The following is a 17,576-nucleotide window of genomic DNA, read 5'->3' on the forward strand; positions in this document are numbered from 1 at the left end:
GGGTGTGGGTGGGTGGGTGCTGATATTGGGGTCCTATCTGCCCCATTCTAGCATGCCTCACTGCTTGAGGGTTGTCAGAAACTGCCACGTTTCCCCAGCAACAAGATGCTATCGTGGAGAAAGCTGCACCTGTTGATTTGCCAACTTACCAGCCCTGCCTCCGCTTCTCTCAGACAAGTGGCCCAATACTATGCAAGTCTGCATGGAATAAACTTTCAGAGGTTGCGGAGGGACCCCCTGTGAGCGGCAGCTGCATAGGACCGCACCTTAGATGTGTCTCATACGGAGGCTAAGGATGTGGGTGATGCCTGGATGGTCCGTCTGCTGCCAGCGGACACCTGTTTTTGCCTCGTTCACAAGATCACACCAACATACTCTTGTGTTAAGTAATCGGAAGTCAGTGCCTTCCGTCTGCACACTCGACAGTCGCTTATGCAGGTTGAAACCTCCACTTTGCCGACAGATATGTAATGGGGAAGAACCCATCCCGGTTCTGGGTGTGCAACCACAAGCATTCATTTGAACGACGCTGAGGAGTCGCTAATCTGCGTCCAGTGTTCTTGAGTGCGTACCCTGAGAGCAAGGAGCAAGGAGCCTAGGCTTTGGCTGAAACCAACCATATGGGGTCGTGGCAATAAGCAAAGACAAAATTAGAAGGAGAGTAAAAATGTGTGTGTGTGTAAGTGAATAATGTCTGTGTGTGTGCATGGAAGATGCCTCTATATTTGGTTTTGGTGAAATTTTTCAGCCTCTGAGAAGTCGCTGTGTCTCCCTTCCCCTTGGTCCTTGAACTGGGGCTTATCAGCAGTAGGCTGATAATTTAATTCTGGGTTAAGTGGTTTGGGGGATCATTATTATTGCCGCCCCCCAGATCAGCCTTCACCAGCCTGGTGCCCTCTGGATATTTTGGATGACAGTGCTGGCTGGGGAGGGGGTCATAGGGACGTCATCAAAAACATGTGGAGGGCACCGGGTTGGCGAAAGCTGCCCTCAATTCCTTCTTACCATCACTAACTCCCATTTCACTTGGCAGTAGCTGTGTATTGAAAAAATAGCAGGGAGGGAAACCCACCATTGGCTCCGAGATGTTAAGGGGCAGCTGTAGGTGTCCATTCTCAGGGCTGCTTTGATGCTTGGCACACTGCCGTCGCCTCACCATTTTAGCAACTAGGATGGCTAAAGACTATATATAAGCGATGGCTCTTCCTGCCCTTTCAGGGCGTGTGTAATGAGTTGGGTTGGCATCCTAAACCGTGCTTGCAAACACGAATCGGCCTGCTATTCCAGTTTGCTCAACTTAAAAAGTACGATAGACAGTCTATATGTGGGGTGAGGAATTTTAAACATGCATCTTCGGTGGCAGCTTTGCGTCCACCCCACCAGCTTCGTTTTGTCTCTCCGTGCCCCTTCCCTGCCTTCAGAGTAGGGTGGGTGCCTGGTCTGCGTACTCCCACCCTCCATTCCCACCCAACCTTGGGTTGGGGGAAGCTGCACACCCAGCCCCACCAGCTGGAGTCTTTGTCCCTGGCTCCCTTTGAAGCTCTGGCTCCAGGGGATTTGAGGCTCAGAGAGCTGGCATGGAGCCTGGGAGCAGCCTTGCAATGTGAGAAGGTTGGGGGGGGCGCTAACAGGAAGGACCCACACTTTTGCCCCACCTCAGCAGCTGTGGAAGGAGTACCGAGTGCCGCAGTGTTGGGAATGTGCTGGCAAAGGAAGGAATGGTCCTTGAAGTTTTCTTCAGCTGCAGGGCCATCATCTCTCTCGCCCCCCCCCGCCCCATGTTTCCCCTTGCCAGTTTGCATTGAAGTGGAGGGGCAAGGTTTGTGTGCAAAGACCGCTTGGCATCCAGCGGGACCCAAACTTATCCAAGCTGCGATCACCGCTTGGTGCTGTGCCTCCGCCTCCCTCTTTTTAGCAGGCTCTCCGATGGACGTGAGCTCTTATAAAGCCATCGTTTCACGGCTTTCGGCCCCCAGCCCCCACGTTCCTTGGCGCGGGGCCAAGCTGGCTGGACAACAGAGCCAATCCCTGCCACGGTTATTTCTGGCAGGGCTGCGGCTTCCGCTCCCAGGCCCCATGTAGTTGCTGAGGGCAGAGGAGGCGAGCAGAGGCATTTCACGCCCCCCCCAGCCCCACCCTTGCAGGGTGAGCAGCAGAAACAGGTGGAAGCTGTCTGCGGGGTGGAAGCCCAGCTGCATGCGAAAGGAGATGCCTAGGAACCTCCATCTCTAGCGCTGCAGTTATCTATCTGCACTGGGCTGGGATTGTTTCACTGCCAAGTCCTGGGTGTGTGGCCAGATCAAAATGGCGAAAAGGCCCATCATAATGGGGGTGTCCCTTTAATCTGAATAGGGTTGGGCAACCTTCATTGGCTCCCACTATGTTTCTGAGCACAATTCAAAGTGTTGGTGCTGACCTTTAAAGCCCTAAATGGCCTTGGCCCTGTATACCTGAAGGAGTGTCTCCACCCCCATCATCCAGCCCGGACACTGAGGTCCAGCGCCAAGGGCCTTCTGGTGGTTCCTCACTGTGAGAAGCAAGGTTACAGGGAACCAGGCAGAGGGCCTTCTCAATAGTGGTGCCTGCCCTGTGGAACGCCCTCCCACCAGATGTCAAGGCAATAAACAACTACTTTACTTTTAAAAGACAACTGAAGGCGGCCCTGTTTAGGGAGGTTTTTAATATCTGGTGTTGTATTGTTTTTAACATTCAGTTGGAAGCCGCCCAGAGTGGCTGGGGAAACCCAGCCAGATGGGTGGGGTATAAATAATAAATTATTATTAATTATTATTTATGGTGAACTGACTAGATAGGTTGCTGTTATTCCTGTTTTCTCAAGGAGGAATGGAGCAATAGAGAGTGTAGGATCCGAACCCAGACTTTAACAACTCTGGATGATTATTGAAATATACTCGGAGTCGTGTAGTGATTTCATGCTCTTTATTGCAGCTCGTAGAACAGAAGTTGAATTTCCTCCCAAACCTCAGGCTTTATATACATTATTTACGCAATGGGTCCTGTCTGATTGGCTGGTTCTGCTTCCCTTCTGGAGCCTGATTGGGCTGCTACTGCAGGCCAATCACTTGTTGCAGTCTAGGATCCTACCGGCCTAATAGGCTGATTAACTTCCTCCTGGGGCCTGATTGGCCTTCCCCTTCAGGCCAACCAGTTGTTGCATTCTAGGATCCTTCCTGCCTATTGTTCTAGGATCCAAGCTTAGTAAATAACAATTACCATTTTGTTTCATGGATTCTCCCCCTTCCTATGAATGGTTTCAGTGGGGCTTGCAGTGATTTGGTCCGCACATCTGCAGCATCACCAATTATCTTGACAGAAGTGGTACTTCTAGTACAGTCCCTGGAGTGTTGGATCACACTGACCTTCCCCTCCCCTTGTATGATTAAAAGCACTTTGGTAACTCTGAAGAACTGGCACTTGCCTGTCTCCCAAATGCCATAGATATCCACCTATCCTTTTATTCAGGGCTAAACAAAGAGCCGAATCCCCGCGGCGGGGTGAGCTCCCGTCGTTCGGTCCCAGCTCCTGCCCACCCAGCAGTTCGAAAGCACCCCTAAGTGCAAGTAGATAAATAGGGACCGCTTTCTAGCGGGAAGGTAAACGCCGTTTCCGTGTGCGGCACTGGTGCCGGCTCGCCAGTTGCAGCTTCGTCACGCTGGCCACGTGACCCGGAAGTGTCTTCGGACGGCGCCGGCTCCTGGCCTCTTGAGCGAGATGAGCGCGCAACCCTAGAGTCGGTCATGACTGGCCCGTACGGGCAGGGGTACCTAAACAAAGAGCTCAGCCACACTTCCATAGCTGCCGGGTTTTCCAGGCTTTCCAGGTCTGTGTTTGAGTAGTTTCTAATTTTTGCCCTGGGAAAGCCTGCATTTTTTTGCTGAATCGGAGCAAACAGCAACCGTGTTTTCCCGCGAATATTGCCATTTGCTCTGATTCAAAAGTAAAATGTCAATATTTTTGTCAAGACGAAAAAACAAAAAACAAAACTGTTCTCAGACACAGTTGTAGAAATCACAGACCTGTGCCTAGAGAGCATGGAGCAAATGTTAAGTGTGGATGAGCCCTAAGTGTGACACGAGAACTCTGCAAATAGGAATAGCTTTCAAAAGATTTAATAGTAGCCATCTGGGCTGGGCGGCTTCCATTGGAATAATGGGAGTTGGTAGCGCACATTTGCCCCACAGGGCAAAATAAAGAGGTACCGGTATGCTTATATGATTTTCACATCATGAGCAGGCAGCAATGCAAAAAAGCTGCTATACAGTGCTACCTTGGTTCTCAAACTCAATCCATTCCGGAAGTCCGTTCCAAAACCAAAGCATTCCAAAGCCAAGGCGCGCTTTCCCATGGAAAGTAATGCAAAATGGATTGATCCGTTTCAGACGTTTAAAAACAACCCCTGAAACAGCAATTTAACATGAATTTTACTATCTAACGAGACCATTGATCCGTAAAATGATAGCAATAATCAGTGTACTGCAGTCACGCAGTCAATCCATCAGTAGCTGAACTGGATTCCACACAGTCACAAAAACAAAACAAAAAAAGAGCCGCAAAAACAAAAACACAAAATAAATAGCAAAAACAGACAGACCTCAGCATAACACTCAAAACGGAAGTGTGGCACTCAAATTGGAAGCGTGGCACTCAAAACAGAGCACGTTCGGCTTCCAAAAAAAGTTCGCAAACCAGAACACTTACTTCCGGGTTTGCAGTGTTTGGGTATCTAGTTGTTTGAGTACCAAGGCGTTTGAGAACCAAGGTACCATTGTAATTCAGGATGCTTACAGACCGCTGCTGTTTTCGGGTGGAATTCAATCGCATATCAGCAGTTTCAGGTTGCACCATTATGTTTGACTGGGAGGTCTTCTTGTGAAAAAAACCCAGTTTCCCCAAAGGCTCAGATTTTTTGTGATCAGGAAAGTGGGTGGGGGGTGCATTGGGAAGTGTGGGACAACACTTGCTTGACATTGTCTGACCTCCCCACGAACAAATCAGAACGACTGCTCAATAAGTAGCTGGTAATGGTTGCCATTAATTTGATTTTAATTTGATTTTAATTAATCTTATAATGAATGTTTTTAGAATGTTGGATTATTTTGATTGTTGTTAGCCGCCCTGAGCCCAGCTTCGGCTGGGGAGGGCGGGATATAAATAAAATTTATTATTATTATTATTATTATTATTATTGGTGTCTTTCTAATCTCCCTGCAAACAGATCAAGATGACTGCCCAGTAAACAGGTCATCTGGAAGCAACCTTGGTGTGTTGACTCATAAACCAAAGAACAAAAATAGTATTTTGGTGCCAAAGAAACCCAGATTCTCTGTTCAAAACAAATGATGCTGAGAAGCAACAGTATAACAGAGTTGGTTAAATCTGAACGAATGCTCAAGCTTTGCAGCGGGCTAAAGAGTTCAAGTTGTCCCTTTCCCCTCTCTGAATGTAAAGGTTTGTTTTGGGGTGGAAAAGTAAATAGTGGCGGTGTCTGTGAATGGGTGTGCATGAAGGGGCTTGACTGGAGGCCAAGTGAAAGGAGCGAGAGCCCTGGAATGCGCAAGAGTTTGGTGTTTTGCCAATCACTGCCTTTATATTGTCAAGAAAAAGAAAATAAGACGGTCAAAGCAGCAGATCAAATGGGAACACCCATAAACTGCTCTTAACAGGAAAACCTTTATTGTCAAAAAAAATCACCTCAAATGGAGTAAATCGGATATAGTTTTGCATAATCTGTATCCTCAGGAATCTGGAGGGTGGGGAAAAAATCCAGTTCTTAATCAGAGTGCCTTGATGACATCGTTTCATTAAATTTGGGCATTATCCAGCCGAATTAAGCTCTTGGGAGCGCTCCTGATTTCAGTGGCAGTGCTGTGGGCTTATTTCTGAGTAGATATGCATAAGGTAAAGGTAAAGGGACCCCTGACCATTAGGTCCAGTCGTGGCCGACTCTGGGAATGCGGCGCTCATCTCGCTTTACTGGCCGAGGGAGCTGGCGTACAGCTTCCAGGTCATGTGGCCAGCATGACTAAGCCGCTTTTGGCGAACCAGAGCAGTGTTGGGATTCGCAGGATACTAAGTCTGCAGGCTTCAACAGGATGATGCAATACTCTGTGAAGTGCTGGGTCAGAGTGACTCAGCAGGAGTGTGTTTAATGTGATTGGCTATCACCTGTTTTAAAAGGAAAGCCTGTTCAACAGTGGGTGTGGTGGTTGTGTTGGTGGTTGTGCTGTGGTGTGGTGATGCTGTGGAGGAGAGTATTCGTTTGCCTTAAGGAGCAGGTACTCTGTATGGACTGTTTTTGTAAATACCTGTATATAGTTCACATTAAAAAGACTGCACTGGGAAAAACCTGGGACTCTGAGCGTTTCTGCTGAAAGCGCCGCGAGGGATTCGCGACAGGGTTATGGGCCCAGCACGCTTCCGCTGCGCAAGAGTACAGGTGGCAGTTATCTAGCCGTGGGTGCTGGAGGTGAGCTGCAGGGATGGAGCAGTCCAGAACTGGCGTGTTGCTGGAGAAGCTCACGGCCACGAACTACAGCATCTGGTCGGTCCGCATGCAACACTTCCTCAAGCGTGAGGGCCTGTGGAAGGTGGTGGAAACTCCACCGCAGCCCCCTGAGGAAGATGAGGACGACGATGAAAAGCTGGCACTAGCAGAGGCCCAGCTAGAAAAGGATGAGAAAGCTTTGGCTACGATCATCCTTGGAGTGGACGACAGCCAGCTAGTCTACGTAGCTGATAAGGTGACGGCAAGTGAGGCGTGGAATGCGCTCAAGGCTGTCCATGTGCGAGAGACAGCTGGCTCACTGATAACACTGACCAGGAGAATGTACCGGTGTCGGAAGAAACCGGGGGACTCCCTGGTGAACCACCTAAAATTCCTAACAGGCTGTTTCCAGGAGCTAGCCTTAAGAGGGAGGCCTGTGGGGGAAGAGGACAAAGTCTTTATAGTCCTGAGTTCCCTTGATGACAGCTATGATATGCTGGTCAACTCCCTCGAGTCAGTAGAGACTGATAAGCTGACTCTGGAATACGTTACTGGACGGTTGTATGCAGAGGAGGACAGGCGTGCAGAGCGAAAGATGACCTCAGCCCAGCTGTTGGAGCATCCCAGAGGGAACAACAGCCGGGAAGAGCAGAGGTGTCGGGAGCTGGAGAAACAGCCAGGAGGAGCTGCTGCAGACCAGCCGGTGGTCAACAAAGTAAAAAGGTGTTTTTGCTGCAAGTCCAGTGGACATCTGCTGCGGGACTGCCCGAGAAAACAACAAAAACAGCAGAAGCACAGGAGGCAGCAGAGAGAGTCTACCGCTTGGGTGTCTGCAGATGGTCAAGAAAAGGAAGAGCTGTGGGTTCTGGACAGTGGAGCTTCTCAAACCTTTTGTAAAAGAAAAGGATTGCTAACTGTTGCTAGGGCTTCAAACAAAAAACATGTAAGTCTTGCTACGGGCCAGAAAGCTAATGTGGTGTGTGAGGGGGAGGTTGTGTTCCCACAACTGGGACACACATTCAGGAATGTGTTGTGTGTGCCTAGTTTACAAAACAATCTCCTGAGCATTCCTGACTTGGCAAAAGCAGGCTTTGAAGTAAACTTTGTGGGAGATCAGTGCCAGATAAAGCAAAATGGGGCAGTGTTGGCAAATGCTAACCTTAGAACTAACATGTATGTACTGCAGTGTGAATCTAGGGTTGCAAATGTGCAAAATGTCCCAACCCATGATATGTGTATTCATCTCCTGCACAGGCGTCTGGCTCATGCTAGCTATAAGGTGCTAAACAAAACATTGGAGTTGTGGGGGGGGGATGAAAAACATAAAAAGTTGTGATAATTACTTAGACTGTAATATCTGCAAGGAGGTTAAAAGTAGGGCTTGCCCAGTAGCAAGAGCAAGCCAAAGAGAAACCAAAAAACCACTGGAGTTGATTCATGCTGATGCTGGTCCTTTTCCACCAAGTGTCTCCCATAACAAATACTGTTTGATCCTAGTGGATGACTATTCTAGATTTGGCTGGGTCTATCCATTAAAGCAAAAGTCTGACGTTGCCCAAACTTTGAAGTTCTGGGTAAGAAGGGTAGAAAGGCAACTTGGCGAAAAGGTGTGCTCTATTCAGACAGACAGGGGAGGAGAGTTTATGGCAAGCTCCCTAAGAAACTGGTTGCGTTCCCAAGGGATTAAACATAGACTTACCAATGTGGCAACGCCTCAGGAGAACGGAGTAGCAGAGCGTAGGGGAGGTGTCTTGCAGACACAAATGAAAGCATTGTTAGCAGATGCAAATCTTCCAATTAAGTACTGGGCTGAGAGTATTAAGACCGCGAATTATATTGGGAATCGCTTGTGGTCAAGGGTACTAGATGACATACCCTATAAATTTCTCTATAACAAGAGTCCCAGTTTGCAACATTTGAGAATCTTTGGGACAAAGGCGTGGGTTGACATACCTATAAAGAACCGAAGAAAAGGTGGGAAAAGGGCACAGCAGTTGCTATTTCTTGGGTATGAAAGTGGTACGAAAGCCTACAGGTTTGAAGATGATAAAAATCTTTTGAGTTATAGTCGGTCAGCCAGCTTTAATGAGCAAAGAAATTGGCCCAAGATACATGCAAACCTGCTGCCAGAAAAAGTTTTACTGCCGAGCGTACCTGATAAGGCAGTTGAAACAAAGCTAAGAATTGGCAGCTCTCCCAGAGAAACTGAAAGGGAGGAGGTAAAGGTTGAGCATTTTTCTCCAGCTGCTAGCATGGAACAGGGGAGAGAAGAAAGTGCAACAGGGACAGGAGGAGGTAGATCTACAGAGTCAATCCACCCCAAAAGCAGTCCTGAAGGTAGCCCAGGGGGTGAGGTTAATGAACCAAGGAGGTCTGCAAGAAGTAATAAAGGTCAACCTCCAGACCGTTATGGGTTCCCAGCCACCATAAACCAGGTTTGTGTAACTGAGCCAGAAAACTTTGAAGAAGTGCAAGAGTTACCTACTTTAGAGAAAGAGGCGTGGTTAAAGGCAATGCAGGCAGAGTATAACTCTCTGCTAAACAACAATGTGTTTGTACCTACAGAATTGCCTGAAGGTAAAAAGCCCATAAGCTGTAAGTGGGTTTTTAAAGTGAAAAAGCTGGCTGATGGTAGTTGTCAGAGGAAAGCCAGGTTGGTTGCAAGGGGCTTTACACAAAGAAAAATGATACATTATGATGAAGTGTTTGCCCCAACAGCAAAGGCTGAAACAGTAAAGTCAGTTTTAGCAATGGCAAGTCTGAGAGGGTTAAAAGTTAATCATTTTGATGTTGCCTCAGCATATTTAAATGCTCCTATTGACGCTGAGGTGTATTTACAGCAAATACCAGGTTATGAGCTGGAAAAAGACAGCATGGTGTTAAAGCTGCAAAGGGCACTATACGGTTTACACCAAAGTGCACGTCTATGGCATGAATGCATAGACACAACTTTGAAAAAGATGGGATTCAAACAAAGCCTGGCTGATTCCTGTTTATATTCAGCAATGGTGCAAGGAAGTGTTTGTTATTTACTTTTGTATGTTGATGATATCTGTCTAATAACAACTGCACAAAAGCAAGTGTCTTGGTTTATAAACAGCCTAGGTAACAAATACAAACTGAAGTATTTGGGAGAGATTCAGAATTACTTAGGAGTAGAGGTTCAGAGAAATGAAGAGGGCATCTACTCTCTGAGTCAGAAGGAAAAAATTGAAAAGTTACTGAAGACATATGGAATGGAGAGGGCAAATGAGGTTGACACTCCCATAACTACCCAGTACAAAAATGAACCAGAAGGGCAAAAATGTGAAAATGCAACAGCATTTCATTCTCTGTTGGGTTCTCTGTTATATTTAAGTTGTTGGACAAGACCCGACATAACATTGGCAGTGCACATGTTAAGCCAAAGAAGTGCAGACCCGGCTCAGAGAGATTGGGTAGCACTTAAAAGAATCCTAAGGTATCTGAAAGGCACAAAAGATTACAAACTGGTGCTGGATACAGGATATGATCAACAAGTGTATGCATACGCTGATGCCAGCTGGGGGGACAGAGAAAATGGAAAGTCTACCACTGGCTATGCCATATATATTGGAAATGCCCTGGTCCAGTGGAAATCCCAGAAACAAACATTTGTTGCCACAAGTACTTGTGAAGCAGAGTACTCAGCCATAAGCGAATGTGTGTCACAAATAGAGTGGTTTGCTTGTCTAACGAAAGAACTTGGAATACCTTCTGAAATGCCAATCACTGTGCTAAGTGACAACATGGCTGCACAACAGCTTGCTAACCAACAGAACTTTAAAAGCAAGAGTAAACATATAGCTATAAGATACGGAAATGTGAAAAATGCTTTGGAAAGAAATGTGTTAAAGGTACAGCACTGTAACACAAAATGTAATGTGGCGGATTTGTATACAAAATGTTTGGATGCTCCTAAATTCCGAGACTTAAGAGAATTATTAGGTCTCAAGCCTTTGACTTAAGGAGGAGTGTTGGGATTCGCAGGATACTAAGTCTGCAGGCTTCAACAGGATGATGCAATACTCTGTGAAGTGCTGGGTCAGAGTGACTCAGCAGGAGTGTGTTTAATGTGATTGGCTATCACCTGTTTTAAAAGGAAAGCCTGTTCAACAGTGGGTGTGGTGGTTGTGGTGGTGGTTGTGCTGTGGTGTGGTGATGCTGTGGAGGAGAGTATTCGTTTGCCTTAAGGAGCAGGTACTCTGTATGGACTGTTTTTGTAAATACCTGTATATAGTTCACATTAAAAAGACTGCACTGGGAAAAACCTGGGACTCTGAGCGTTTCTGCTGAAAGCGCCGCGAGGGATTCGCGACAAGCAGCGCACCGAAACACCGTATACCTTCCCGCCAGAGTGGTACCTATTTATCTACTTGCACTTTGACATGCTTTCGAACTGCTAGGTTGGCAGGAAAAGGGACCGAGCAATGGGAGCTCACCCCATAGCAGGGATTCGAACCGCCGACCTTCTGATCGGCAAGTCCTAGGCTCTGTGGTTTAACCCACAGCGCCACCCACGTCCCTAGATATGCATAAGACTGGGCTGTAAATCTCTCTCCCTGAAATTAGTGGGGCTTTAAAAGTGCTCACCAGTGAGTAGACTGTGTCTTTTGATTCCAGTTCGTCTGCTCGCTTTCAAAGGTATCTCATGATAGCTGAAACCTTGGTTTTTAAAATGGGCGAAAGCAGAGATTGTTGATAATCTACATTATATGTCCTCTCCTTATTGGCGCCATCTTTCTCTCTGTTATGACCTCAGATGTTGAAGTTATATCTTTATAATATTAGGAAGTCCTATCATAATCCTCTGGACCGTGGAGTTCCCTTGTCTTGCCTTTTTATGGATGCCAAATCTTCCGCCACCCAACCGCTGACAGTAGTCTAGCTAGTGGGTCTGATTTGCACTTGAACTCCAGTTAATACATAAGTACCATCCCTCTACCATGCCAAGTTGAACGAACTCTTCCAGAGGACTTTTGTTTTAAATTCAGTATTCATCCGGATTTGCTTGCGCAAACTTCACACTTGGGTTGGACTATGCCTGGTCTTTATTGAACATTCATTTTGATTTGTTTACAATGTGATTATATCACAAGCGACATTCGTCCAGAGGTCGCCAACGTGGTGCTCTGCAGATGTTGCCGGACTCCAACTCCCATCAGCCCCGGCTATCATGATCAGTGGTCGGGGATCATGGGAGTTGTAGTCTAACAAACACCTGTATGTCACCCTGTCGGCTACCCCTGGTTTACGGGCTGTTTGCATGTCTTTCAGTTAATCCTTTAGTCACCCCACACTTTCTGAGACAGTTCCTCTCCACTTTCCAAACCGCAAAAAGTCAGGTTTGTTTATTTCTTTAAAGGGCATAGCTGTCAACTTTTCCCTTCTCTTGTGAGGAATCCTATTCGGAATAAAGGAATTTCCCTTAAAAAAAGGGAAACGTTGACAGCTATGTTAAAGGGGTGGATTTGTTGTATAGTGGTACTTCGGGTTAAGAACTTAATTTGTTCTGGAGGTCCGTTCTTAACCTGAAACTGTTCTTAACCTGAGGTACCACTTTAGCTAATGGGGCAATTTCTGTTCTCATCCTGAAGTAAAGTTCTTAACCCGAGGTACTATTTCTCGGTTAGCGGAGTCTGTAAACTGAAGCGTCTGTAACCCGAGGTACCACTGTACTAGGATGTTGGAGCACTTTTACCTATTTAAAGTTTTGGTATGCACTGGGATCCCCCCCTGGCAGTCTGGAATCAGTCAAAAACTCCTCATATTTATTACATTTAACCATTTAAAAGCTTACAGTGGTACCTCGGGTTACAGACGCTTCAGGTTACAGACTCCACTAACCCAGAAATAGTACCTTGGGTTAAGAACTTTGCTTCAGGATGAGAACAGAAATCATGCTCTGGCAGCGCAGCGGCATCGGGAGCCCCCATTAGCTAAAGTGGTGCTTCAGGTTAAGAACAGTTTCAGATTAAGAATGGACCTCCGGAACGAATTAAGTACTTAACCCGAGGTACCACTGTAATTGCATCCGTCACCCGTAAGATGAGCCAAACCTCATGGACCCAGCCACAGCGTCCCTTGTTCTGTACTCTGTGCTCCTCTCTCTGCCTTCCCTGTCTCCACAGTGCTGGGGGGAGCTCTCTGCCAGGAGCCTGAGCCCCCCCATGGCTGTTCCCAAGGCAGCTGCTACCCAAACACAGGAGATCTGCTGGTAGGCCGGGCCGACCGCCTCTTCGCCACCTCCACCTGCGGCCTGCGGCGTCCCCAGCCCTACTGCATTGTCAGCCATTTGCAGGTGAGTGTTGCAGAGCGAAGGTGGGTGGGCAAATTATTTCTCTATTCTGAGCCCTAGAGACTTGATAAGGGAAAAGCAAACACTAGAAAACTGAGCACTGACCAAACTAGCAACTGATGCTTACTTCAGCACTGCTAACAGGACAGCATCCTCTGCTCTACCTGGAAGCAGCAGTCAAAATAATTTTTTTTTTTTAAATAAAATTGCCCAGTAGCACCTTAAGGTAAAGGTAAAGGGACCCCTGACCGTTAGGTCCAGTTGTGGCCGACTCTGGGGTTGCGGCGCTCATCTCGCTTTATTGGCCAAGAGAGCCGGCATAGAGCTTCTGGGTCATGTGGCCAGCATGACTAAGCCGCTTCTGGCGAACCAGAGCAGCGCACAGAAATGCCGTTTACCTTCCCGCCAGAGCGGTGCCTATTTATCTACTTGTACCTTGACGTGCTTTTGAACTGCTAGGTTGGCAGGAGCAGGGACCGAGCAACGGGAGCTCATCCCGTTGCGGGGATTCGAACTGCCGACCTTCTCATTGGCAAGTCTTAGGCTCTGTGGTTTAACCCACAACGCCACCTGCATCCTTAGAAACCAACCAAGTTTGTTCTGGGTATAAGCTTTTGTGTGCATGCTTAGGGAGCGCACACCAGGTTTGCTTCCTGCTACCCTTGGGAGAACTGCAAACACGAAGACCCCAATTCAACCTTGGGCTGGCCACACCTTCTCTCAGCCTAACTCCTTGCAGGAGGCAGGAATAAGGGAGAAACATGCATGCCACTCTGAGTTCCTCACATAAAAGCCTGGGTGTGTTTTATAATAATAATAATAATAATAATAATAATAATAATAATAATAATAATAATATAATAATAATAATAATAATAATAATAATAATAATAATAATAATAATAATAATAGTAGTAGTAGTAGTAGTAGTATTTTATTTATACCCCGCCCTTCCTGGTTCAAAAACCAGGCTCAGGGCGGCCAACAACAAATTTAAAACACTTTCAAACACTTAATTATAAAAGCAGCATAAAATACGGTATAAAAACGTGAATAACAATAAAATTCAAAAATCAATTAGGTAATCCCCAGGGCTAGCTGGCTGAACTGTAAAATAAATAACTAAAAACAAATAACAAAGAGGATAGGGCCCAACCCAATGGACTTAAATGACAAGAAAGGGAGTTTTAACTGCACATTAGGAAGAACTTGTTGACAGCGTGAACTGTTTGAGAGTGGAACAAGACTAACTTGGGAACTGCTGGACTCTCCTTTAAGAGGTTTTTGAGCAGAGTGTAGATGGCTCTTGAATCAGGTATGCTAAAACAGCAGATCTGGTGGCTGGACTAGATGACTTTGAAGGTCCCTTCCTGCTCTTTGATTGGATGGAAGTTTGCGTCCGCACACAAACACACAGATCATTGGCACCCTGTATCACTAGCTTCTGCGATTTCACCTAGCTCTGCTCACACATGTGCACAGCTTATCCTTGCAACCATAATTGCTCAAGGAGAGAGAGAGAGAGAGAGAGCTATGAAAGCTTAGTTTCTTTAGATGCTGTTTTCTGTACCAATCCCCTCCTTCGCCTGAGGACTGTGATCATATGGCGCATGTGTAGCTCAGCATACGGGTGTCTCTCTTGCAGGACGAGAAAAAGTGCTTCGTGTGCGACTCACGCCGGCCCTATCAGGCCTTGTCCAATCCTAACAGCCACCGTATTGAGAACGTGATCACCGCCTTTGCTCTCAACCGCAAGAAGGCCTGGTGGCAGTCGGAGAATGGTAAGGAGTGGGGGTTTCATCTCTGTGAAGTTGCCACATGATTTGATTTTTGCACAGTGTGTGTTTACTTGTATACGTGTATATATTTTTTGCTTGCTTGTATAGCAGGTTCTTTCAGCTACTTTTCAAAACCTTTTCGACTTGATCCAAGAGGGCTAAAAACTTAGGCTTGGGTCCAAAGGTTCTCTTCCTCCTCCAGAAAGCATCTTCCTCTGTCGGAAGAAAGCAACCTCTGAGTCCCACAATTTTTCGAAAATGAGACATTCGATTCTTGACTTCATGCACTGAACTCCACCATGTTAGAAACAGAAGTTCACAGTTTTGGCTGTGAGGATGTTTCCTCTCCCTCTTTCTACATTTGCCCGAGGTCTGGCACTGAGGGCCTTCTGGCGGTTCCCTCACTGCGAGAAGCATAGCTACAGGGAAACAGGCAGAGGGCCTTCCCGGTAGTGGCGCCCGCCCTGTGGAACGCCCTCCCACCAGATGTCAAAGAGATAAACAACTACCTGACATTCAGAAGACATCTTAAGGCAGCCCAGTTCAGGGAAGTTTTTAATGTGTGACATTTTAATGTATCTTTAATCTTTGTTGGAAGCCGCCCAGAGTGGCTGGGGAAACCCGGCCAGACGGGCAGGGTACAAATAATAAATAATAATAATAATAATAATAATAATAATAATAATAATAATAATTATTATTATTATTATTATTATTATTATTATTTGCACCGTTTCTCATCAAATCTGCGCACCCCACCCTATATGGTACATGCCAGGGACATAAAATTCCATGTTACATCAGGCAATCCTTCTTTAGAGGGAAGTTTGTGCATTTGTGTGTGTGTCTGTGTGTCCTTTCCTGCTCTCGGGGTTGTGTGTTGCCCTGTGACAAGCCCTGTCGCCTCACAGCTGGGTGAACTCGCTGTGCCCCGGTTACGTGAGCCTGCAGAGAGTGCTCTTTGTCTGGGACATGGCACGGCTGAGAGAGTGTCCCCAGAGCCCTGTTCCTTTCCTTTCTCTCCTACGCAGAGGAAATGCTGAATCATACCCAACAGAGTCCCTTCTTTCCTGGACCTGGGCCAGGCGGGGGCGGGAGACAACAGAGGAGGGGCCTTCTACTTGCAGGAACACAGTGCTGCTGCCAGTTGTGGCAGCCTTGGCTCTATCTAGCAGCCCGACTGTTTCCGTCCTGGGTCATCAGCATGGCACTTACACTGCTATGGACCCCCTCCCCGAAATCCAGTACCACCTGCACAAGAGTTTTCTGCATTAATCTAGAACAGTCTTCAGCAACCTGGTGTTCTCCAGACGTTGTTTCGACTGCAACCACCAGCAGCCCCAAACCAGCGATATATACTTTTTGGCGTGAAGTTGTCATCCGGATCCGTTTTGCATTGGCAATATCCTTGATATTTGCAGATATTAAGTATAGGCACTCATCCACACTTGCCCCAGGTCTGGAAAGCATGAATCCAAGCAGATTTGCCTTTGTCCCCGCCGCTCTTTAGTGCTAAATTGGAACAAATGGCAATCCACAAAAAAAACCTGATTGCTGTTTCAGCGCTAAACTGTGGGTTTCCCCAGGGGGAATTGGCAGGCTGAATGGAGGTTTGCATGAGCCCATCGTCTTTTAGTGTAAGTCTCTGAGCTTGCAGTGGGCTTGCAAATTCTGTTGCCCTGCTGTGAATCTTCACGCTGCAGGAATATTATTTAAAAGTGCATTAACTGTATCACTGTTAGCACAAGGATTCACAGCAGGACAACAGAAGTGGATTTTGAGATCCCTTTGCGAGCAATCCATTCGTGCCTGGAAGGATAAATAACCACCATCTATTATGGGACTGTCTGAGGACCTCACTGCCCTTGTTACATTTGAACACACTTCATATAGACATCAATTTCTTATGGAAACCTATTTGGAGATTATATTATATCAATGTTTATGTTTAGCTTAAGATGAAACTATTGATGGTTATTTCACCCTCAGTGTGAGCTCATGGTAGTACTGTTATTATTAATAATAACAGTAATATTCATATATTACCTTTTCTTTGTTTTATGTATCGTAAATATTTTCCCCCCTTTGTTAGATTTGCAAACTAATCAATCAATCAATCAATCAATCAATCTTGAGTAGGCTGCAGAGTGGGCCTGGGAGAGGGGAGGTGGTCTGGGGAGAGGCCTGGAAGGCCACATTTTGGCCCTGGGCCTGAGGTTCCCTACCCCTGCTCTGTATCATTGTGGGCAATTAAAACAGAGGTTCCCAGAGCTGAGTCCTATTGGATTGGCGAGGCGTGAAGCTGCTACGTACTTACACTAGGCCTAACAGGGTGTTGGCTGGACTTGTTGGGTTTCCCCCGTTTTCCTACATAAGCCAAACTTGCATCCCAGAAAGGCACCCAACACATTCTGCGTACCAAGATCAGCAGCGGTGAGTTAACGGATCTTCCCGCTGAGAAACAAGCCCCTGAGAAGCCCCTGAGAAACTCCTGAGCACGGTTTGAAAACTGGTTCCTCGTGGAATGGAGTTTTGCTGGGGCCTCTCTAGCACCTACCCCTCTGTGTCTGTATCTCCATTTTATTTTATTTTTACAAATTTTATTAATTTTTCCAATTATTTTTAACAATATCACATGTAATTAACTAAAAGAAAAAGAGAAAAAGACAGATACAAGATTCCCTTCTACCCTTAGACCTCCCTCCACCCTTCCATGGTTTCCATATTTAACATTTCTTGCAGCATATTTTATCTCATTATACATGATAAAGCTATTTTTAGCCATCTCACCCCTTGCTTTTTCCTGTAAGACCAATTGCAGTTGTTAACAGGTTTATCACACCTATCAGCCAATCACCCATTCCCACCCCCACCCTCTCACTAGATTTAAGGGTCTGGTGACTTCTGTTTCAGTGTTTCTGAAGAAGTGTGCATGCACATAAAAGCTTATGCCAAGAACAAACTTAGTTGGTCTCTA

General features: G+C 46.5%; 1 protein-coding gene across 1 annotated transcript in view; it reads left to right on the top strand.

Annotated features, from left to right (window-relative positions):
- Positions 1 to 17,576, top strand: part of LAMB2 (laminin subunit beta 2) — a 64,544-nt gene that overhangs the window by 975 nt on the left and 45,993 nt on the right. Inside the window, exons 2-3 of the mRNA XM_083600296.1 lie at positions 12,655 to 12,824; positions 14,467 to 14,602. Coding sequence (XP_083456422.1) covers positions 12,655 to 12,824; positions 14,467 to 14,602 — 306 coding nt within the window. The remainder of the gene's footprint in view (positions 1 to 12,654; positions 12,825 to 14,466; positions 14,603 to 17,576) is intronic.

This window comes from Podarcis filfolensis (assembly GCF_964270895.1).
Source record: "Podarcis filfolensis genome assembly, chromosome: 2".
Taxonomy (NCBI): domain Eukaryota; kingdom Metazoa; phylum Chordata; class Lepidosauria; order Squamata; family Lacertidae; genus Podarcis; species Podarcis filfolensis.